The 22452-nt window shown below is 56.5% G+C and overlaps 2 protein-coding genes across 2 annotated transcripts; one reads left to right on the top strand and one right to left on the bottom strand.

Annotated features, from left to right (window-relative positions):
* The first annotated feature begins 2041 nt into the window (after window positions 1–2041).
* Window positions 2042–13899, top strand: PIN1 (peptidylprolyl cis/trans isomerase, NIMA-interacting 1). Its single transcript, XM_007104316.4, has 4 exons — window positions 2042–2147; window positions 4142–4354; window positions 12633–12743; window positions 13681–13899. The coding sequence occupies exons 1-4, from the start codon at window positions 2090–2092 to the stop codon at window positions 13788–13790; spliced, it is 492 nt and encodes a 163-aa protein (XP_007104378.1). The 5' UTR covers window positions 2042–2089; the 3' UTR covers window positions 13791–13899.
* Window positions 13900–17124: 3225 nt separating this feature from the next.
* OLFM2 (olfactomedin 2) lies at window positions 17125–20613 on the bottom strand. The gene is made up of 4 exons (XM_028484653.1): window positions 20473–20613; window positions 20004–20223; window positions 19557–19663; window positions 17125–18278 (listed from the first exon to the last, which is right to left on the bottom strand). The coding sequence occupies exons 1-4, from the start codon at window positions 20596–20598 to the stop codon at window positions 17601–17603; spliced, it is 1131 nt and encodes a 376-aa protein (XP_028340454.1). The 5' UTR covers window positions 20599–20613; the 3' UTR covers window positions 17125–17600.
* Between the last annotated feature and the right edge of the window lie 1839 nt (window positions 20614–22452).

The raw sequence follows: 22452 nt of genomic DNA, 5'->3' as shown, positions 1-22452 counted from the left end.
CATATATTGGAGGAGACTAAGGAGACATGACAATGTAGATCCTGGAACATAGAAAGGATATTAGTGGGAAAACTGGGGAAATTCTATTAAAGTCTAGTTTAGTTAATAGTATTGTACCAATGTTGATTTCTTAGTTTTGATCATTATTCTGTGGCAGAATTTCTCAGTTTTGGCACTGTTGACATTTTGGGTGGATAATTCTTTGTGCACTGTACGATGTTCAGTAACATACTCAGCCTCTACCCACTAAATGCGAGTAGCATCTCCTTTCCTCCATTTGTGACAATCAAAACTGTCTTAAAACATTGCCAAATGTCCCTTGGGGAACAAAATCACCCCCAGTTGAGAGCCTCTGTTCTATTATGTAAGATGCTAATATAAGGGAAGGCTGGGTGAAGGACATTGAAAACGATACTATTTTTGCAGCTCTGCCCTAAGTCTAAAATTATCTTTTAAAAAGTATTATTACTACTGTGCTCATATATGCTTGTAAAAAAGAATCAAAATGTTATATTAGAACTTAAGTTCCCATTTCTTCCTTCACCTGAATCACCAGTGTTAGTCATTAACATATTTGAATAAGTCCAGAATTTTTCTGATATAAAACTGTAGTTTTTACACAATTGAGATAATTATACATACTCTAATAATACACATAATTAAATTATTTTTTGTTGATTTTTTTTTTTTGGTTTTGTTATGCTTTCATACATACTATAATTGCTACACTGTACTGTGACTTGCTTTTTTTTTCACCCAGCAACACATATCCTTGCTATGGACCAGACATTGTTTTTGAGTGCTTTATATAGATTAACTCATTTAATCTTTACATCAAAGGTATTTATGAGATATGTATTTTTCTTACTCTCATTTTGCAGATGGAGAAGCTGAAGTGCAGAAGTTAAGTAATTTGTTCAAGGTCATAGCAAATGGTAGAGCCAGGCTTTGAACCCAAAGCAATCTGGCTCCTGAGTGCTCTTAACCTTCAACTCCCATCCTGCCTCTATACTTTGTCATAGACATGTTTCCCTGTGTTTCATGTCATTACACCTCATTCTTTTTAACGGTTATGTAAGGGTCTATGCTATAGATGAACTGTAGTTGAACTCTTCCCTGTTGGTGTCTTGACTCCCATGTCTATCTCCAGCCCTAGGTCTCCAGCCACCTCCTCAGTGTCCCACGAGTGCCACAGACTTAATTTTAAATTGGCTCATTCAACTATACTTAAATAAAAAATAAATAAAAATAAATAAATCGACTCAAACTGAGCTCATCATCCTCCCACCCGCGCCTCCCATGTTGTCCCATCTGAATTGCAATGCCAACACCCACTAGTCCCCCAGGACGGAGGCAGAAGCCAGACTGGGAGGAAATAGGTGAAGTAAAGTAGGCTCCAACGGAAGTGTAAGGTGTTTGGGTCAGTAGCATAGGGAAAGAGACTTGCACAAAAAATTAAAAGGAGGTGGGCTAGCTTTTGGACATCTGGAGGAAACAGGTGGGAAGAGGGAGGATGGAGGAGCCAAATTTAGGCTTCTGGGTTCCTAGCTGTTCATTACCAAGGTAACCGCGTTGCTATGGCAACAGCAAAGGCAGCGCAGCCTCTGCCAAGAACCTTCTCTGCTGCAGTTACCTCCACACAAACCAGACACTTCCGCATGGGGAGCTGCGGCCCTCCGGGTACGGCTTAGAAAGGCGGGAATTGCTGCTGCAGTAGCCAATCGGATGAGCTCTGCGGCGAAGGACGCAAAGGAGAGGTGAGGACTTCTTTGAAGCTCGGCAAAGGGCGTTGACAAGGAGGGCTCGTGTCCCTTTCCCACCACTTAGGGGCCGAGGAAAGGAGGAGGGCGGGGCCTGGGTGAGGCCGACCGGGGGCGGGGCCCAGGTAAAACCGTGGGAGGTCCCGCCCACCCCCGCTTCCGCTCAATAGGAAGCCAGAGAGCCCGTCCGGACAGTTGGGGTGCCCAATGAGTGTCGTCGCCAGGCCCCGGTGCGGGGCGGGCCCAGCCAATCGGCAGCGGCGGTGGGCAGGCGCGGGCGGCAGAGGCGGTGCAGCGGAGGCGGAGCGGGCTCTGCGGCAGGAGGGAAGATGGCGGACGAGGAGAAGCTGCCGCCCGGCTGGGAGAAGCGCATGAGCCGCAGCTCAGGTGCCGTGGGGGTCGGGGCTGGGGCGGGGCCGCGAGGGCCCGCGGAAGCAGGGCTCGAGCTCGCCCCTCGGGCGCGGCGCCGCCGCTCGATTGCCGTGGGGTCTTGGCTACTCCGCGTCGTCCCAGGGTGACGGCCCGGCTCACCCTGTGGGGGCTGCGAGCCTGAGGAGTGGGGAACCCTGAGGAAACTGAGGCAAGGGGCGGGGCCGGAGAGGCCCCTCGCACTGCCGGGGTGGTAGGGGGACGGTGATCCCTCGGCACTCCCTCAGGCGATGGCCCTGGCCCTGCCGATCTGACACCTTTCTTTCGGCCTAATGCACTTGACGTCCGGGGAGAAGGTCTTTGCACCCCGCTGGGCCCAGGGGGCACCCCTGGGGGAGGACACCCCAACCCCATGCTCAGGGCGGGGCCCCAGGGTTGCTCGGCCTCGGGTCCACAACCTCCTACTGCTAACATGCCTGCTGCCATCCATACCTAATTCTGAGTTTGCGATATCCGCCCGGTCGTATTTAGCCTGAGAACATCCCCCCGTGCTCCGGGACCCGATTTAAGGCTTTTCCCCCAATAATAATGTCAATAATAGGGCACGTTTATCTCAGTGCCAAGCGTTTTAGGTGTTTCCTTTCTCTGAATGGCTGCAATTCTGGAAGGTGGGTAGTTATTACTCCCATTTTGCAGGTCAGGAAACTGAGGCCAGAAAACTGAAGGAACTCGCTCAAGGTCATTCATTTCAGGGGGTGGGGGCTGGGTTAGAATCCAGTCAGGCTGACTCCACAGCCCCCTGCCCTTGTTACTGCAAACCACTGAGATACACTGAGGTCCAGTGATTCACTCCGCTGGACCAGAGCTCGCAGTAATCACAGTCGCAGTAAGAATTCCGATTTATTGAACGCCAGGAGCTCTGGTGAGCACTTTGCATACATCATCATCGACTCTCCACATTAACCCCATGAGGTTTGATGTCCTTATTCTCTCACCTCACCCCCACTTTTCAGATGAGAAAACTGAGGTTCAGGGAGATGGAGCCCATTGCCAAGGTTTTAGAGGCAGTCAGTGGCTCAGCTGTCACCCACCCTGCTGCAGCCCTGGCCTGTGGCTGTGACCTGCAGCATAAAGCTGATGCTCTGCCCAATTCTGGGCCCCCACTCCCTCCATTTCTTCCCAGTTCAACCCTAACAGTGTTCCCCATGGGTGACATCCAGCCCTTCACAGTGGTGGGCACAAGTCCTCCACATAACCCAGGCAAACTCTCCGCCCCTGGAATGACACCCTATCTCTACTGGGTCCTACCTCAAGCTTCTTGTTTGCAGCCCTCACTCCATGCTCCTTAGTCTCTGGGTAACATCTGGCCCCAGTAATGCTGGCCCCCCCGTTCTGCAGCAGAGTTCACTGGGTAGGGGAAAAGAGCAGAGCTTTTGTGTCTGACGCACATGGGTACAGTTCCTACCTCCCCCATATGTGCCTGGAGCAGAGTAAACACCCAGGAAATGTTGCTTAGTTTTGTGGTCTATAAAATGGACATAATAGTTGCTACCACACTCCTAATGTGTGCCAGGTGCTATCCTAAGCACGTTACAGATATGAACTCATACGGCCCTTACAGCAACCCTTCAGGCAGGTATTGCTGTTATCTCCATTTTACAGGTGAGAAAACCGAGGCCCAGGGAAGGTTGATCATACAGTGAGTGAGTGGCAGAGAGGCAGATTTGAACGGGTGGTCTGGCTGCTGAGTGCACGCTTGGAAACTTTCTTCCTCACCTGGGGTTATTTTCCCCCTTGAAGTTATGAATGACTGAAGTTATAACGTGGTCTTATTGCTTGTTTGGTGTCTGTCTGCCCCCACCTAGAATGTTAGCTCCCTAAGGCCTGGTGGCACTGGTGGACAGCAGTGGGTTGGCCGAATGGAGGCATCTCATTGGCCAGTCCCTTATCACAGCCTCACGGTGGTGTCCTCTGAGCAGGTCCCAGCTGAATTCCACTCCCCCCTCTTCCAGGCCGGGTGTACTACTTCAATCACATCACTAACGCCAGCCAGTGGGAGCGGCCGAGTGGCAATAGCACTGGCGGTGGCAAAAATGGACAAGGGGAGCCCGCCAGGGTCCGCTGCTCACACCTGCTGGTCAAGCACAGCCAGTCACGGCGGCCCTCGTCCTGGAGGCAGGAGAAGATCACCCGGACCAAGGAGGAGGCTCTGGAGCTGATCAATGGTGAGCAGAGGTGGAGACAGGGTCTTGGGGGGGGGCAGGTCCCTCTCCCCAGGGGCCAGACTGGGCCTTATAGAAATCATGCCAGACCCTCTACCCCAGCTTGCTCAGCTGTCAGCTGTGGCCTTGACAGACCTGGAAGTGCCTGTACATGACACAAGCCTGCCTCTCACGGCTGCCTGTCCTTTTCCTCTCCAGCTGGTATTTGAGGGTGAGCCAGGGTAGGTGGGGAGGACCCAACCTTGGGGCTGGTAGACCTGGGTTCAGACGGTAGCCATGCCACTATAAGCTCCTTAACTTTGGGACGTTCACGTTGCTTCCTTGAGACTCAGTTTTCACCTCTGTAAAATGGGCATCATCATATACCTGCCTCCAAGGGCCATCGTGAAAACTCAGTGAGATGAGGAAGTGTGTGGCACACAGTGGGTCCTCGTTCAGTGGGAGCTATCCTTGATAGTAGTATCGTCAAGCAGGGTCCTGGGGCACATGTATGGGTGGGTCAGGAGGGAGGTTGGAAAGGTAGAGTCGGTGAATTAACTCTGCCCTGAAGGAGGAGGCTGTTCCTCGTTCTGTTCTGTGTTTCCTCCACAGTCTAGAGCAGCCGTCAGTAGGCAAACTTTTTCTGAAAAGGCCATATGGTAAATATTTTAGGTTTTGCGGGCCATACAGTCTCTGTCAGCTCCGCTTGGTAACTCCATAGCAGCCATAGATGATATGTAAACAGATAGGTGCGGCTGTGTGCCAATAAAACTTTATTTACAAAAACAGCAGGATTTGACCCGTGAGACATAGTTCGCAGCACCCTGGTCTAGAGCTGTCCAGTGTGGCCACCACCACCTACATGTGGTTATTTCCATTTAAATTAATTAAATTTAAGTCATATTAAAGATTGGGTCCTCAGTCACACGGGGCACACTGTTCAGTAGCCATATGTGGCTGGTGGCTGCCATCTCGGACACTACAGATAGAGAATGTTTCCATCCTTGCAGGAAGTTCTGTTGGACAGTGCTGGTCTGGATCACACGTGTGGTTTCATCATCCACTCAGCCTCTCTCACCAGAGATCCCAGACCCCCTCCTGGGCCCTCCAACCCCACATAACCCATCTCTCTCCCATGCCCAAATAGCCTGAGTGCCCATCCGGCTCTGCCAGGTCCTGGCTGTGTGACCTTGAGCATGTCACTTAACATCTCAGAGCCTCAATCTTTTCACTTGTAAAATTAGCGTTATGATAATAGGACCCACTGCATAGGGTACTTGAGAAGACTCTAACCTAATGCAGTAAAGCATGAATAACAGCCTTGGCATCTAATAAATGTTCTGTAATTGCTGGTGGCTATTATGATGGTTGTTATTAGCACAGCCCTGGCATAATCAGTCCATATTGGCTGTTGTTTTGCTATGACATCACTGGTCCGGTACTTGGCCGGTGGGATTTTATTTTATTTTATTTTATTTATTTATTTCTGGTTGCGTTGGGTCTTCATTACTGCGTGTGGGCTTTTCTCTAGTTGCGGTGAGCGGAGGCTACTCTTCGTTGCGGTGCGTGGGCTTCTCACTGTGGTGGCGTCTCTTGTTGCGGAGCACAGGCTCTAGGTGCGTGGGCTTCAGTAGTTGTGGCGCACGGGCTTCGTTGCTCTGCGGCGTGTGGGATCTTCCCGGACCAGGGATCAAACCCGTGTCCCCTGCATTGGCAGGTGGATTCTTAACCACTGCGCCAAGCAGGGAAGTCCCTGGCCCGTGGGATATTACTTAAACATACCTATGCCCACACCTACACCCCCCATAGAGTGTCTGGCACCTGATAAATGGCACCTCTTAGCCTCCTACCTCCCAGCCTTGTAGAGCAGAGCCAAGTTCTTGTGCAGAATCTTGAAGGCAGATTCAAAGAGCTCACCTCCTGAGCTCCGTGAGGGCAGGGGCTGGATCTGTCTCTTTCCCCACTGTATTCCTGTCACCCAACACAAAGCCTGGCCCACGGCAGCACTCGCAGGCTTGTTTCCTGAATCAGGAGGAAGCGAGAAGGATCCCTGGCAGAGGAAGCGGCAGAAATGAAGGCCTGTGGCTGGGCTGTAGGTAGTACTCGGGGGAAGGCTGTGCAGGGGACTGAAGAGGGATGAGACCCCTCAAGGGCAGGTCCCAGCCAGGTGGAGGACGGCCCAGAGTGAGGCCAAGAGTTTGGTCCTTTCCCAGAGACAGCAGGAAACACATGGCCACGTGTGACTGGGAGGGGGGCCCTGTGGCGCTGGCTTTTAGGAAAGAGCCGTGTGGCTGGAGGGTGACAGACCAAGAAAGCCAGAAGGCCCAGGGCCCAGGCTGGCTGGACCAGCGGTGAGCTGTGAGCAGTGAGTGGGGTCTGGCGGCCCCAGGGGAAGAGGACGTGGCAGGAAACCCAGAGGAATCACGAGATGACCCCTTGGGTCCTCCTAGCTCCTAGAGTGGTCCCTGTTCTGAGGCTTCCGAACCACATGAGAGTGAGCGAGAGGTGATGGGCACTTGGAGATTGAACAGCAGGAGGTGCCATCACTGGTTGAGGGGACTGGGGAGAGGCACAGTCTGGGGAGGGACTCACTAAATCTGAGGGTCTGAGGAAGAGACGTTGGCAAGGCAACCGTGAGAGGACCTGGATTCAGCAGAGCAGCAGGCCAGAGACAAGCCCTTGTGACAGTCCTGGCCAGAGAGGGCAGGTGGACATGGGGATATCTGAGCATCACGTGGAAGGAAAGCTGTTGGGCCCTGGGGACTGCCTGGGAGTGGCAGGTGAGGATGCCCCCCAGCCCATCTCTAGAATGGACAGGGATGTGTCTGGTGGGGCTCACACTGCAGTGGGAGCCTGGGGGTGCTGAGGTCAGCCTGGGTCTTGGGAAGGGGTGTCTGGGGGTGTGCCCAGTAAGCAGCTGGGCCCTGGGGCCTAGCCTTAAGTCAGTGCGCACTCGGGAGTGTTAGCAGGGGTCCGACATGCTTGCCTGTGCCAGAGGGCCTGGTGGAAGCTGTGGGAGGAATTGCAACTAGAAACACTGTGACCTGAACTTGGGGCAGGTAGGAAGCAGGTAGAGTAGATTCTAGAGAGATTTAGGAGGCAGAATCGGGAGGACGGGGTGGTGGTTTAGAGGGGCAGGGGTAGGGTAAGGTCAGAACCAGTGTGGCCCAGCCCTGGAGTCACACAGAGATGGATCTTGGTGCCAGCGGTGTAGCTTCAAGCAAGTGTCTTTACCCTCAGAGCCTCAGTTGCCTCATCTGCAGGATGGGGACAGGGTGGCCATGAAGATCCAGGGTCCAGCCAGCAGCTGAATGCTCAGCAGAGCAATGGGCTCAGCGTTGGCCGCTTGCTGTCTACGCAGCAGAGCCTCGACCCCAGTCATTTAGGAGTGCGTGGTGGGGACCATGGTCTGGACAAGGCTTCCGCCTACCAAGAGCTCCCTGCTGCTTCCCCATGGCCCGTGGGTGGAGCTCTGGGCCAGAACGTGGGAGGCCTGGTGGGTTTAGCGTGCAGACCCTCCAGTGACCTTGGCCTGTGGTTTTATTCAGTGTCCTGAGATGGGGCGGAGGCAGGCCCCCTCGGGGGTCATTACAAGGGTGCAGTGAGATGGCCCGGGCCATGGTGCACTCGGTAACCAAACACTCGTGTGCCACATCAGCAAGCTTTGGGCGCGTGGGCTTGGTTTCCTCTTTCGTGAAAGTGGACGTTGTTCCTCCCTCCCCTGTTCTCGTCATGGGCTTGTTCCAGGCGATAAAGAGATCAGGATTTGGGCGGCACATTCTGCAGCTGGCAGCCTGGGTCCATCAGTTCGCTTTTAGGGCCTGTGCCCCCCAGTTGCCCCGAGGGGACAGGCTGCCGGCAGTGTGTCCACATTTTCTGCTGAGGCTCCTTTTCCCAATGCTGGCTCCTCTGCAGCTGCTGGGCTGTGGCCACAGGCTTGTCACGGGTCTGGGGACCAGCTGCCTGTCATTGCCAGTGTCCTTGTGTAAGGAAGCCAGGCCATGGAGAAGCCCTCCCTGCCTACTCCCATCCCTCCATTGCCACATGCCCAGGGCCTGAGGGTCCCAGGGAGGCCCTGATGTGAACAGCAGTCCCCCTACGTGTAACTGTGCCCAGGGCCTGAGGGTCAGTGAGCACCGTTGGCCCAGTGTCCCCACCCAAGGTGGGTGGCTCCCTTCTAGCCTGCTGGGTTCAGGCTGGGTCTCTGGCCTCTCTAGTTACCCCCTGCTGGGATTTGGGCCTTGAAGGAAGGCAGACCTAATCCTGTCACCTTTTTTCCCTGTCCAGGCCCCTTCCCTAGTTTGTCTCTAAACCTTTTTATTTTTTCTGGCCGTGCTGTGCAGCATGTGGGATCTTAGTTCCCCGACCAGGGGTAGAACCCACGTGCCCTGCATTGGAAGCACAGAGTCTTAACCACTGAACCTCCAGGGAGGTCCCATCTAAAACGTTTTAGAGTCAGAGACCAGTCCATTTGTTCACTCACTTTCCCTGAAATAATTATGGTGCAGCTCAGGCTGCTATGACAGAATACCATAGGCTGGGTGGCTTAGACACAGACATTTATTTCTCACCGTTCTGGAGGCCGGAAGTCCAAGATCAAGGTGTCGACGGTTTGTTTTCTTCTGAGGCCTCTCTCCTTGGCTTGCAGACGACCACCTTTTGTGTGCTCACAAGGCCTTACCTCAGTGCATGCAGTGGGGAAAGAGAGAGAGAGCTTTTTGGTGTCTCTTCTTAAAAGGACACTAATCCTGTCAGATCAGGGCCCCTCCCTTATGACTTAACCTTAATTACTTCAGCAAAGGCCCTATGTCCAAATATCATCACATTGGAGGGTTAGGGCTTCAATATATGAATTCTGGAGGGACATAAACATTCAACCCGTATTATTTATGGACTGACAGCTAGTAATTGTCAGGGGCTCACTCCACCAGGCACTGTTCTGGCAGTAATTCCTTTACCCTTCACTGCAGCCCTCCAAGGTCAGAGCTGATAATTAGCCCATTTTACAGACCAGGCAAGTGAATCTCCAAGAGACGAAGTCACGTACCAGGGTTTCAGAGCTCAAGATTGGTAGAGCTGGGATCCGAACACAGTAGTTGGGGTCCACAATCCACCCTGCTCTGCCTCAGCTGCCCCGTTGGGTGAAGGTTAGATGGACGCTGTCTGGGTAGGGGGTGTTGCCAGTCGGGTGAGGCAGGGCATTGCTGGGAACAGCCCAGGGTGTCTGGTTTGCACTTCCTTTCTTGCCTCCTCTAGCATTTGAGCCTGAGGTTCACAGAAAGAAAGCATGAGATTCCAGCATTTCCGTCTACAGAACCCAGTGGTGGATCCCTCTCTCTCCTTCCCCGTGACCTGTTTCTGTCTCATTTATTCACGAATTCCTTCAACATTAGTGAACACCTGTTCAGTGCACAGCACGGGGAGCTGGGGACACAGCAGTGAGCAAGGCCGACCTGGTCCCTGTCCTCCCCGTATGAGGCGGCAACAGACGCACAAACAGGAAAGGGGTAAATGCAGGGCCCAGGGAGACACCTCGCCTAGTGGGGACTTAGTGAGACTCCTGGGTGAGACCAGAGGACAGCAGATGAGCTTCGGGTGGGAAGAGACGATTAAACAAAGGTTAAGCAAAGGCTGAGAGGTTGGGGTTGGGGGGCAAGACTGGGCGGGACACCATGGGGGGTGTAAGACTGAGCTGAGGGGACACAGGGGGTTCTGAATGTAGCCTTGCATCTTGACTTGTGGCCAGACCCCTGAAGGTCAGCTTTTGAAAGGGAAGCTCAGGAAGGAAGCGTTTCTTTAAACAAAATCATTTCAGGCTCCCATCCAAGCAGAATATTTTCTGAGAGAGTTGGCTGGTCAGAGGAAGGTTTGGGTGCTCTGAACTATGGGGGACATGGGAATTCTTTGGCATTCCAGTGGTTAGGACTCCGCCTTCACTGCCGAGGGTCCAGTGAACTAAGATCCCACAAGCCATGCGGCTGGCCAAATAAACCCCCAAAAAACAAACAAACAAAAAACTGTGGAGGGGCGGTGCAAAAGCTTGGCTTTTATTCAGTCTTTAGGCTGCTGTTGCTTGCACACATGCACTGTGTGCACACCTTGGCCAGGCCACCTAGTCTCGGGGGTTCCCTGCCACTGTGCCCACAGCTCCAGCTGCTGGAGGATGCAGCAGGGGGGTGCTTGTACAGGGCTCAAGGCTGGGCCCGACTCCCCAAGTGCTGGGCATGTGCAGCAGTGCCCCCCAAGGTACCTGGAGGCAGGCAGGTGCACTTGGGGGCGCTGTGCACTCAGGATTCCCTGGCTGGTGTTACTGAGGTCCAGACAGAAGAGAGAGGAGATGCCTTGGTGCTGCCCGGGTGAGGCTGAGGATGCAGCCAGAATCCAGGGAGAGGAGGAGGTAGAGGAGGGGTAGCCTAGTGACATCCGGTTCAGATCGCAGTCCCCCGTGAATGCGTCTGGCACAGGGCGACCACCTGCCTGGCAGCCCCAGGGCGGTGTCGGGAGCACAGCAGAGCGTTCCGGCAGAAGCCACTGCGGCGTACGTGCAGTCCACAGAGGGTGGGGCCTGTGTCGCGTCCGACGGAGAGCCTGCCTGACCAGGCAGCGCATCACGGTGACGGCCAGCGCAGACGGCGAGGTGCGGGCGAGGAGGACCAGGGGTGGGCAGGTCAGAGAGAAGTAGGGGCAGCCTCATCACCGGCTGGCACAGCCCACACGGAAGGGGGAACAGAATGGTGACAGCAAGTGCCATTTGTCAAGGTGTCTGTCTGTGCCGGGCACTGTGCTGCGGGTCACTGTGGCCTGCTGGCAAATGACTGACAGTTGAGGCTCAGAAGCAAAGGGACGGTCAGGACAGGACGAGAGTGACAGGCACACGGGGGAGGCGGGTTACCGGGACAGCCGTGGAAGCAGCCGAGCAGGTCAGATACCGGGACACGCAGTTGCTGCTGTGACATGCAGTGAGACGGGGGTGGGCGGGGAGTGATAGGTGTGCTGTCACCGTCGTTCCAGGGAGATAGATGGATAACAGTGACGTTGAGGTCGGACAGGAGTCGGAGACCCATGGGCCGAGGTGAAGTTTGCACCAGCCGAGCATTAGGCAGGTGGCCTGGCTGCGTGTCTGGCCTCAGAGCGCCAGGCAGATTAATCCGCGGTGTCCCTGTGGTGCTCAGACAGGTGCCAGGCGTGTCACAGCCTCGTTTAGGTCAGACAGGAGCAACGGGTAGAGGTGTCACCATAGGGTTCAGAAACCCACCGCTGGGTGTCACAGGGTGGCTCTCACATCCAGCGTCGGCTGGTGTCCCATCGCTAAGCTGGGGGGGGTGCATGGTCCCAGGTACCCCCAGGGGCCTCGGGGATAATGCCCCCCAGGAGAGTGGCTGTCAGGGAAGCCATGCAGGCCTAGCTCGAGGCAAGGGGCTGTCCGGTGGTGGTCTGGGGAGGACAGGATGGGTTCTTGCTCCAAAGGCTCCTGCCTGGACTCGGGAGAGTGGCTGGCGGCCCTTCCCTACCCCGCACACGCAGGGCCTGTGAGTCACATAGGTGCTCGGTGCTGCCCCCTGGCGCCCTCTGCTGGGAGCCCTTCCCCTCAGTCCTCCTTTTCCTTCCCTCCCGTCAGCCCTGCCTCCCTGTCCCTCTGGGAAGAATCGGTACCCAATGGGGACAGTTTGGGCTGCACAGAGGGTGAATCTGGTGCGCTACCAACACACCCTGCTGTCTCTGGGGCGCAGTCTGTGGGAATGACGCGTGTCCCTTCCCGAGCCCCGGCTAGGCCGCCGCTGGGTCTCTTCACAGTGCCCCAGTAAGCGGCCCTGGCCGCTTTGGACAGATGAGACAACTGAGGCCCACGGGCTGAGGACCCAGCCGTCTCCTGTGGCAGAGTTGGGCTGGCGCCCTGGCCTCCTGCCTTTCTCCTAGAAGCCTCTAGAAAACTCTCCACTGGGGCTTCCACCACTGCCCTGGGGCTCTTGGGGGACCCCTGGGTCCCAGTGTCCCTTTTTAACTTCTGTCTTCTGCTGTCCTCCCCAGCAGGGCCCGGGGGTAGATTTTCTCTCAGAGTTTGTGTGAGGGTAGGAAGAGGCCATGCTGTGTTCATTGTGTGTTGCCGTGTGTGTGTGGTGGGGAGTGACAGAGAGGGCGGTATTGGGATGGGACGTGAGACCAGCCGGCTGTTGCGGTCGCCACAGGGTCACGGTGTGCGTGCACGTGAAAGGCACTTTCTGAGTGGAGTGCCGCCCTCCCTGGGGCCCTCTGCCCCGCCCCACCCCTGACGGGGAGGTCTCCCTGTGTGTCCTCCTCGCAGGCTACATCCAGAAGATTAAGTCGGGAGAAGAGGACTTTGAATCTCTGGCCTCACAGTTCAGCGACTGCAGCTCCGCCAAGGCCAGGGGAGACCTGGGTGCCTTCAGCAGAGGTGCGCGAGGAATGGGCACCACCAAACCCCGGCAGGACCCTCTGACCCACCAGCGCCCGCCCGCCCACCACCTAGAGATCGGGAGGGGTAACGCCTGTCGCACGGGCCTTTGGAGGCCACCAGGTGGCAGCAAAGTCCCTCCCTCAGGCTTCAGAGGCCTCCTTGCCGGGGGTGGTGGCCGCAGAGCCTTCTCCCCAGTGACATTCTCTCTTGCGGTGGGGAGTCCATCCGTGTGTCTCTCTGCTCGGTTGTCCCCATCACGGGCCCACCAAGGTGGGTACGTGCTGCCATTTCCTCTCCTCCTGTTGGAGGTGTAAGGCTGGGGCCCCTTAGAGCCCCAGGGCCTGTCCCCCAGCATCCCCTGCCCTGCCCTCATGGGTGGGGAAACCAGGGGTGAGGGGAGGAGGCGGTCAGATCAGCAACCCCGAGTTCAGGCCTCTCCAGCTGGGGCTGTGGAAAAGGGAGGAGCGGAGGGAACCAGGCCTCCGCCTCCTTCCCACTCCATCCCTGGGGTCTACAGAGCATCAGGGAGGGGCCCAGGATGGGGCGAGGGGTGTCGGGGAGCCAGCGAGGGTCTGTGGACCGCCTGCCCGCCCCGGGAGGCAGGGGAGACAGACAGTGTGGCAGGGGCTGGGGACCGGTGCAGGGAGACCAGTTCATCCCTGGAACGCGTCTCTACGTGCGCGGCAGACACCGCAGCTCTGCCCGCATCCCTCAGGCTGTCTGTCCTCAGCTTCCCGGGGCCTCCCTAATCGCCCTGCCGCCCTCAGCTGGGCCCCACTCGCCACTGTGACCGGGCCATAAACCACGTGATGGCTGAGTCCAAATGAGTGCCCGGGGGTGCAGGTGGGAGCCCCATCTGCCTGCCCTGCCTGGTCCTGGCCTGCAGCCCGGGTCTTGACCCCCCGCCTGCCATGCCTCATGCTTCCTTCCCCAGGTCAGATGCAGAAGCCATTTGAAGACGCCTCCTTTGCACTGCGGACAGGGGAGATGAGCGGGCCCGTGTTCACGGATTCTGGCATCCACATCATCCTGCGCACGGAGTGAGGGGTGTGGACGGCCCAGGCCTGCCACACACACACACACCCGCCCCCCCCGGGGTGGGTGCGGGACAGGGTGGCTGGGTGCGCAGACTCCGCTCCCTGCTGCCGCTGACCAGTGGCGGGCCCGTGTTCACGGATTCTGGCATCCACATCATCCTGCGCACGGAGTGAGGGGTGTGGACGGCCCAGGCCTGCCACACACACACACACACCCGCCCCCCCCGGGGTGGGTGCGGGACAGGGTGGCTGGGTGCGCAGACTCCGCTCCCTGCTGCCGCTGACCAGTGGGTACCCCTCCCTGCTCGTGTCACACAGTATTTATTGATCCCAAAATGGCTGGGAGGGGGTTTCTTCACCACCGGGGGCTCCCTGCCAGACTCCCCTCCCCTTTAGGAATCGACTTCAGAAGGGCGTAGGGTGGAGAGGCTCGCAGGGCTTCCAGATCCAAGGGCTGGGGGTGACCTGTCCCAAAGAGAAGGCCTGGTTAGCCGAGCCGCCCCCTGTGTCCCCCCAGGTCCAGGACGGGGGCAGGAGGGCCTTGAGTTGTTTCTGGTTTTGCCACCTCCGTCTGTTCAGTTGCAAAAAGCAAATGCTCCGCCTGGGGCCCAGGCTGCCTGCCGCTTGGGGGCCCTCTCTAAGCAGCAGTGCAGCACCTTCCCCAGCCTCGATTAAACCTGGAACCACTGTTCTGCTGTCCGTGTCTCATTTCCTCCCCGCGGAGGTGAGTGGGGCTCGGTCGGGCGAGCGATCATCTCCCGCCATCCCTGGCGTCCAGGTGTCCAGGCCGCCTTTCCTCCCTGAGAAGCCTCCCCTCTTCCTGGGCTTGGGGGCAGCCTAGCAGCAGCCAGACTCGGGGAGGTGGAGCAGCACTCAGCGCCAGCGGTCCTCACACTTGGGTGTTCAAGAATGTCCTGGAACGCAAGGGCCCTGACCGCCCAGCTCTGGATTCAGCAGGTCGGGTGGAGCAGGGCATCCTCGGGGGGCCAGATTGAAGCCCCCGTGCCCTGAGTGCTCTCGCCGCCCCCCTCCCACCAACTCCCTCCACGCATATGGGCCACTTGAGTTAGAATGAACTATGCCCAGCACCCTGAGGCCTGCTTCCCTGTCACTCTGGCAGATTGTGCTTGGGTCCTGTGGCCTCTGCAGGTGCTGTTACCATGGCAGCAGGGGGCCAGCCTGGTGGGGGGGCCCTGCCAGGCGCCTCTGAGAGCAGGGATCCTGCCCCGCCCTTTGGGGGAGGGGCTGTCGTGGAGCAGAGGGTACCCGTGTGGCACATGGGGGTGGGGGGGGGCTCTTCCTCCTCTTCAGGTTGGGGGCTGGGGTGCGGCCCACCTCTTGTCCATCACCTCCTCGTAGCTGCCCTGGGGCCAGGGCCTGGGCTGGGGGCTCAGGTCAGTCAGGAGGTTTGCGGAGCTGAGTGATAAGAGCCCGGAGTCTCAAACAGCCACCTGGGCCGACTCCCATCTGGCCAGCTCTGGAGCCATCGCTCTCTGCCTGCTGCCTGCCAGAGCGTTTTGTCATTAGGAAGGTTTAATGAATTTCCTCTCAGCTCTGGTGGGCTGGGGAGAGCCGGCTGGTTGGCTGCGCCTCCAGGCAGAATCCTCTCCCACCACCCGTGGAGGCCACAAGGCAGGCAGCAGCCCTGCTGTCTGCGCCAACCGTTCTGTGGTGTCGGGGGAGCCACTGCACCCCTCCAGGTCCAAAGGAGCCTCTGGGAAGGATCGGAAACGAGTACTTGGGGGCGGAAGGGTTTTCAGGGTTCTGCTCCAAGGCACCCCTGAGGATGGGCCTGTGCCTCGCTCTCAGCACCAAAGGCCTGGGGAAGGTCTCACTGGGCTCCCAGGCATCTGAGATGCTGCCGGGGAAGGGAGGGTGCGGGTGTGTGTGTGTGTGTGTGTGTGTGTGTGTGAAAGAGAGAAGGGGCGCCTGTGGGCATCTGTCTGGTGCCCAATACAAATTGGGGTGCAGATGTTCTAGGTGCCCTCGCCCTGTGCCTGTTTTTTGTTTGTGTTTGTTTTTTAAAAGCAGGTACAGAGCAAAGTGCCTCTCAAGGTGCTTATCCAGGAATCGATTCTCTTCAATGTCGAACTTGTTAATTTAAATGGAAATTAATTGCTTTTCTTGAAGATTTCTTTAAAAATTGGTTTTAAATGAGTGCATTAGGCAGCCGCGTTTATTATTCATTGGTTTCATCGGCAATACGGCCCCAGTGTCCCGAGTTTCCGGAGATGCCAGCACGGAGCGGAGATGATTTAATCAGGCCATTAATTAGAGACGGGGAGACAGGGAGGGAGGGTTCCTCCCAGAGGAGCAACTTTGGCCTCCGTGGCCTCAGCAGAGGCGGGCGGCGGGGGCGGGGGGGGGTGTTGTCTGGGCCAGTGGGCTGTTTGCACAATGTTTCTGCTGGAGATTTCAGGCGGGGCCGTGTGTTGGGGCGAACGCCGGGGGTGGGGAGTGGTCAGCGCTACCTTTGTTCCCGGCCACAGCTTCAGAGGTGACTGTCTCCCCCATCTCCTTGCAGTCTGTCACCCAGGCTACCAAAGATCTGGCTAAAATAAAGCCTTCATTTTGTTTTTCCCCTTCTATGGCCCCCTGCCACCCCACCTTAGTCACACTGCCGAGCTTCCTGAGGACTTGGCCTTTGCTTACTTCAGTCTCTTCCCCACGCGCTCACATACCCCTTCCCTCCGTGTCTCTGATACTTGCTAGCTTTGCCTGTCCTTCCCCTCCAGGAGCTCCGGTCCCCATGTAGGTCCCCACATCAGGGACTATCCCTGCCCAAGCCCAGTGTGTCCAACGGAAGGGCCCCCGTGCACTTTCAGACCTGCTATCTTTTTTTAGCAGCTAACTCAGAACAGGTGCAACTCATACAAAATGATTTTGATGTTACGAAGAAAAAGGAAAAATTCTGTGTGCTACCCTCTCATACCCATATTCTTAAAAGCAGCCAAACTGTTAAAAACCCATTTTAAAAGTTGCCAGATGGGTCAGTGATGCACCTGTGTGATCAGTGAGTGGAAAAAAAAAACAAACAAAAAAAACAGTGACAAAGAATATTCATTTGAGGCCAGTCTTTAGCGTTGTGATAGAGTTCTTGGTTATTTGGATCATGTTGTTTGGATCAATGGAAACAACTTTGGATTGGGTATCCTCGCCTGTCTTCCCAAAGGGCTCACCCTGCCATGGCCCTCACCCACCCACCCCCCAGGCTGGGCTTACCTGCCCCTGTTCACAAAGCCTGTGGCCTGGGACAAGGGGACCCAGCTGGGATGGGCCTCCAGGCTCACCCTCCACCTTGCCTCTTCTGCCCCTTCCAGACACACAGAGCAGCTGAAGCATCAAATGTCAAAGGTCCCGTTTATTCCAGCAACCCGGAAAGAAAAAGTGTAAATAAAAAAAGAAACATCCATGCACTCAACTCCTTGGGTCGGGAGGAGGGGACGTGGAGCCAGGAGGAGGAGGACTGGGTGGGACGCAAAGAGGGGAGGGAGGGATGGAAGAGAGACAGGCAGAGATAGAGAGCTGGAGAGTCAGATGGATCAAAAGATAGAGAGGCCTCAATAAAAAGAAAGAGCGAAGTATCAAAATCAGAGATCACTAAAGAAGAGACAATACTGAGAAAACGCACTGACAGAAATCCAGAAGCAGGGAATGAAAGCTGGGGGCAAAGGTGGAGAGAGAAAAAACAGTACAGGAGGGGAGAGGGAGAGAAAGAGAGGGCAGGACAGAGACAGAAAGATAAATTTGGAGGGACACAGGCGGAGTAGAAAGGGCTCCCGTGGCCCTCGTGTGGCTGCGTGAGCGACGGCAGCCCCTAGGGGCCCCCGGCGGTGCTGATGACGTGGAAGAGGGTGACATTGTAGAGCACCTGGTGGCCATTGTTCCAGGTGTAGAGGGCCCGCTCGCGGGGGTTGTAATCCAGCATGGAGATGTGGGAGTACTGGTTGTGGAAGGGCACGTCTGTGTACTCGTAGCTGGACGTGTTGGTGAAGTAGGCGAAGTAGACCTTGGCCCCGGCCAGGTGGGAGTTGGTCACGTAGAGCACGCCACAGATCATGAAGGCCTCGCCGGCGCTGCGCTTGGGGTAGCCGGTGTCCCAGGACCGCACGACCTCGAGGGTGTGCGGGTCCAGCCGGCTGACCACGATGTTGCCTGCGTTCTGGTTGGTGGTGTACACGGCCCAGAGCCCACTCTCGTCTACCATGAAGTCCATGTCCGAGAAGCCACCCCAGGAGTAGGGGAAGGTGTTATTGTAGCCGGCCCCAGGGAGGCTCCTCTGTACCAGCACAGAACGCGAGCGGAAGTGGTACTTGACCACCACGTTGCTCTGGTACTTGTTGTAGAACAGGGAGCCATTGTACACCACGTGGCCCGTGCCTGCCCACGGCTGGGGCAGCAGGTGCTGGATAAAGTTCTGGCCTTTGATGAAGTCTCCCAGAGTGCGGAACTCCAGGACCCGCCGGCCCTTGTAATAGCCATCCATGTACCAGACCTGCAAGAGAGCCGCTGGTCACTGGTGGGCCACCACCAATGACCCAAAGGTCCCAGCAGCCACTCAGGAGTCATATGGTCATTAGGCATCAACAGTCACTAAGTGGTCATTACTCAGTCATGGGATGTCCCGTGACCATTCGTGACCAGGCATCGTCCCAGTGACCGGTCAGGGAGTGCTCTCGGTTTCAGACACTCAGAGGACAGTGCCTGATCCCCAAGAATCGGGGAAATTGCAGTCCCTGGTGACTCACTGGTCATTGGATATGGGATGGCTAGTGGTCATTAGGCTGCCCTTGGGTGGTAAGAGGTCACGTGAGTCCATTGCCCGTGGGAAGTTCCTGTAACCACGACGTGACCAGCATGAACATCAGCATCCTCTCCGTCAACATCTTTCGCTGTCACCACGGTATTAGCATTTGTGAGCGCCCTTACTCATGCTGGTTATTGGGCTAAACGTCCTAAAAACTGTAACGCTGATGTTATCGTAACCATTTTGAAGATAAGGAAAATTGAGTCTCAGAGACATTAAGGAACCTGCCCAAGTTTCCCAGCTAAGAATTGGTGGAAGTCTGATTTCTTTTCTTTTCTTTTTTTTTTTTTTTTGGTGCCTCGTGGCTTGCGGGATCTTAGTTCCCCGACCAGGGACTGAACCCGTGCCCCAGCAGTGGAAGCACCAATCCTAACCACTGGACCGCCAGGCAATTCCCCCCAAACCCAAGCTCTTAACCCATTGGTTGAACCACCATGATGCCTGGGAGGCCAATGATCACAGTGGGGCGTGGCTATTTGCTACCTCTAATCTATGACACTCGATGGCTGTCCAGTGACCAACATCCGTCACTAGGAGAGTCACTAGGCAGTTAACAGATGGTTCCTGTGGAACGGAGGTGACAGGCGATTGTGACCACGGTGGCCACCGGAAGTTTAAAGGTCATTGAGCGGTGCTGGTAGGTCCTAGTCCTTGGGAAGGCACTGGTCACTGGTGGTTACTTTGAGGTCAGTGGTCACTGGGAGCTGGTCATTAGTACTAGTAACCATTAGTCTCTATACAGTCATTGGAGGTCAGCCGACTTATGGATTCACAGGGCTGGAAAGTTCTTGGTCACTTGGTGGTCGCTAGACAGTCAGGGGGAGGTCCAAGGGCCCTGGAGACCCTGGAACACTTCGGCCTACAAGATAATCATTGATGTGGAATCGCTTGGCACCTAGGGGCAGCCACAGGCTATGTCTCCTCCCCAGGATAGGTTCTGACCCCTGGCGGGGCACAGTCACTCACCCGGCTATCCGCACTGGGGGCCATCGTGTCAGTCATCCAGGAGCCGAAGCGGGACCCCATGGCCCGAATGGTGATGGGGTTACTGACCCCCGTCAGCTTCCCACAGCCTGGGAGGCAGGAACAGGGGGGATGAGGGTGGAGGATGGAAAGAGCGCAAGGGAGGCAGGGCGAGGATGAGCGAGTGTGATCAAACTGAAGAGCCGGGAACAGGGGTGAGGCAGGATCCAGAAATCTGGTCCCAAGGTGGAGTTAGGTTGGGGGTGAGGGACTGGAAGTGTAGGGTCAGGAGCATTTCCAGCTCCTGGGTCGATTTTTTGGCCTTGGGTAGGGAGGTCAAGGGTCAAAGTTTCGAAGTTAGAGGTCAAAACCATGCCCTGGGCACACAGGGGCTTTGGTTTGGGGGTTGGGTGTGGAGGCCAGGGGTCAAGATCAAGCATCAGGGCATACCCAGCTTCTGGGCACAGGCGTGGAGCCGGGCCTCCAGCGCCATCACCCGCTGCTGCAGGTCCTCGTATCCGTAGGCGCCCATCTCCTCCTGGATGGCTGCGAGGCTGCCGGAGAGATTCCTCACCTCCTCCCGCAGGCGCACAATGGTCCTCATGTCCGCCTTGTACTGCTCCAGGACCGAGCTCAGGGGCGACAGCTCCGTCATCCTGCCTTTCAGCTCCTGCTCCCAAGGTGGAACCATCGCTGATCCCCACCCCTGACCAGCGACCCAGACCTGAGCCCAGCCTTCAGCCCACAGCTTCACCCCTGATCTCTGATGCGCATCTGGCCCTTGACATTCAGCTCACACTGGAACCCTAGATCCCAGCCAACACTGGGTCCTTCCCAGATGTGACCCCCACTCTGGGGACGAATGGGCACCGATCTCAATTCTTCTCTTGACCTCTGACCTGAACCCAGAAGGACCCACCTGGAAGCTCCTGGCCGAGAGGGACCCGTCGGCCGCCCGGAGCCTCGCATCCAGGCTCCGCATGAGGGTCTCCATGCTTCGCACGTACTGGAGGTCACGGTACGTCCGCAACTCAAGGACCTCCATGGACTGGGAGACGTTCTGAACCTAGGAACTGGGAGGGTTAGGGAGAGCCACACTCCTGTCCCCGTCCCCGGGATGCCACAGACAAGACCTGGCGGGGCCAGAGGCCAGACAAACACCCAACCAACCTCCTCCTCCCAGCCTTGCCAGCAACCTGACCTCCCAATGGCACACCCAATCCATCCATTGGCTACTAGTCAAACCACCACCACCTCCCACCTCCCCCCTCCTCCCTGCTCTCCCTGCCTCCACTCTCAAGTCTCCACAGAGCAGCCAGACAGAGTTTTTTTTCTTTTTTTTTTTGGCCACACTGCAAGGCATGTGGGATCTTAGTTCCCCGACCAGGGATCGAACCCAGGCCCCCTGCAGTGGAAGCGTGGAGTCTTAACCACTGGACCGCCAGGGAAGTCCCGAGAGGGAGTTTTTCAAAAGGAAGAGTGGATCACCTTCCCCTGCAGACCCTGCGAGCTGGTCCTGCCCCTTTGCCTGCCTACTCGCCGTGTTCATCCACTGCAACCACCAGCCCAACTTCGCTCACACAGATTTGAAGCTTCTTCCCTCCTCAGGGCCTTTGCACCTGGTGATCCCTCCACCTGGAGCGCCGTTCCCTTTGTCTTCGCCGCTGGCTCCTCCTCATCCTTCACGTCTCAACTCCAGCATCACCTCCTCAGAGTGGCCTTCCCTGACCACCCTGCCTTAAGCAGCCACTCACCCTCTCCCCCTTACGTGGTTATTTTCTTTCCAGCTACGACTACTACCCGGACCATTCTTATTCATCTGTCTCCTTTAGGTGGGATCCTCAGAGGCAGACCCAGTGTCTGGCTTGTCCACAGCTGAATGCTCAGTAAATACTAGATGCTCAATAAATACCTTTAGGCTAAATGAGGGGACTGAACTTCCCCTTGCCCTGACCTCTCCTAATCCAGACCGAGGGCCCCCTAGCTGCCACCTCTACTTGGCTAAGTTGAGTTCCTCCTGGCCAAGGTGAACTCAGAGGCAATGCTGGATGCTTGTTGAAACACACAGACTTTCCTGAACCATTGTTCACGTGACACTTGGAAGTTCTCAGAACGCCAAGAGCCTGATACCCACCCTGGACGCCACAAAACATTTCTATGGTCATGGTCAACCATCAGGGGACACCACATGGCCATTCTGCACCGTTGGGGAAAGCAGTTCCGGTGTCACGGGCAGGGCAGGATCCTACGGAGTTAATGGGCGGAAGGCTCCAGCGCCAACAAGGGTCTCTTCTGTCCTCAGCTTCCTCCTCTGCAGGATGGCGGTGGGAAGTGGCTAGTCCCTTTCAACACCGACATCAGAGGTGACTAAAGGGCAGTTCAGCTGGGTAGTGGCAAGAGACAGCAGTCGGCCTCCAAAGGGCACCGAAATTATCCTTGGGAACGTGTTGAATGGGGACCAGTTTATATCAACCACAATCAGAAGGGGAAGGCATCTTTCTGTAAGTCTCTTGGGATGGAGGGTGAGACCCTTCTTAGCAGGTGAGTCTGGCTGAGTGCGTGGTGGGGCCAGAGCTCATGCACCGAAGACTCAGATGCTGCCACTGGGGTTCTCCTTCCCTGTCCCCATACAGTGCTCAGCTTCTCCTCCAGAGAAAGCACTCAACAGATATTGACCGAAATATCCACCTGGAGGGGAGCCAGGTCATCCACCAGTTCTGAATAATCTGCATGGCTAGATCTGGCCCCGGCTGACCTGGATGGGGGCAGAGGGCAGGGTGGGAATTGGGAGATTTTCACAAGGGAGCCTGGAAGGTTCTTACCTTCTCCATCAGCTGCCGCAGCTCCCGGCTCCGGCCATCGCGGGAGCAGGTGCTCTGCGCGGGGATCACGGCCGTGC

The sequence above is a fragment of the Physeter macrocephalus genome, unplaced genomic scaffold (genome assembly GCF_002837175.3).
Source record: "Physeter macrocephalus isolate SW-GA unplaced genomic scaffold, ASM283717v5 random_207, whole genome shotgun sequence".
In the NCBI taxonomy this organism is placed as follows: domain Eukaryota; kingdom Metazoa; phylum Chordata; class Mammalia; order Artiodactyla; family Physeteridae; genus Physeter; species Physeter macrocephalus.
The sequence above is the reverse complement of the archived record's forward strand: the minus strand, read 5'-3'. Positions and strand labels throughout refer to the sequence as shown.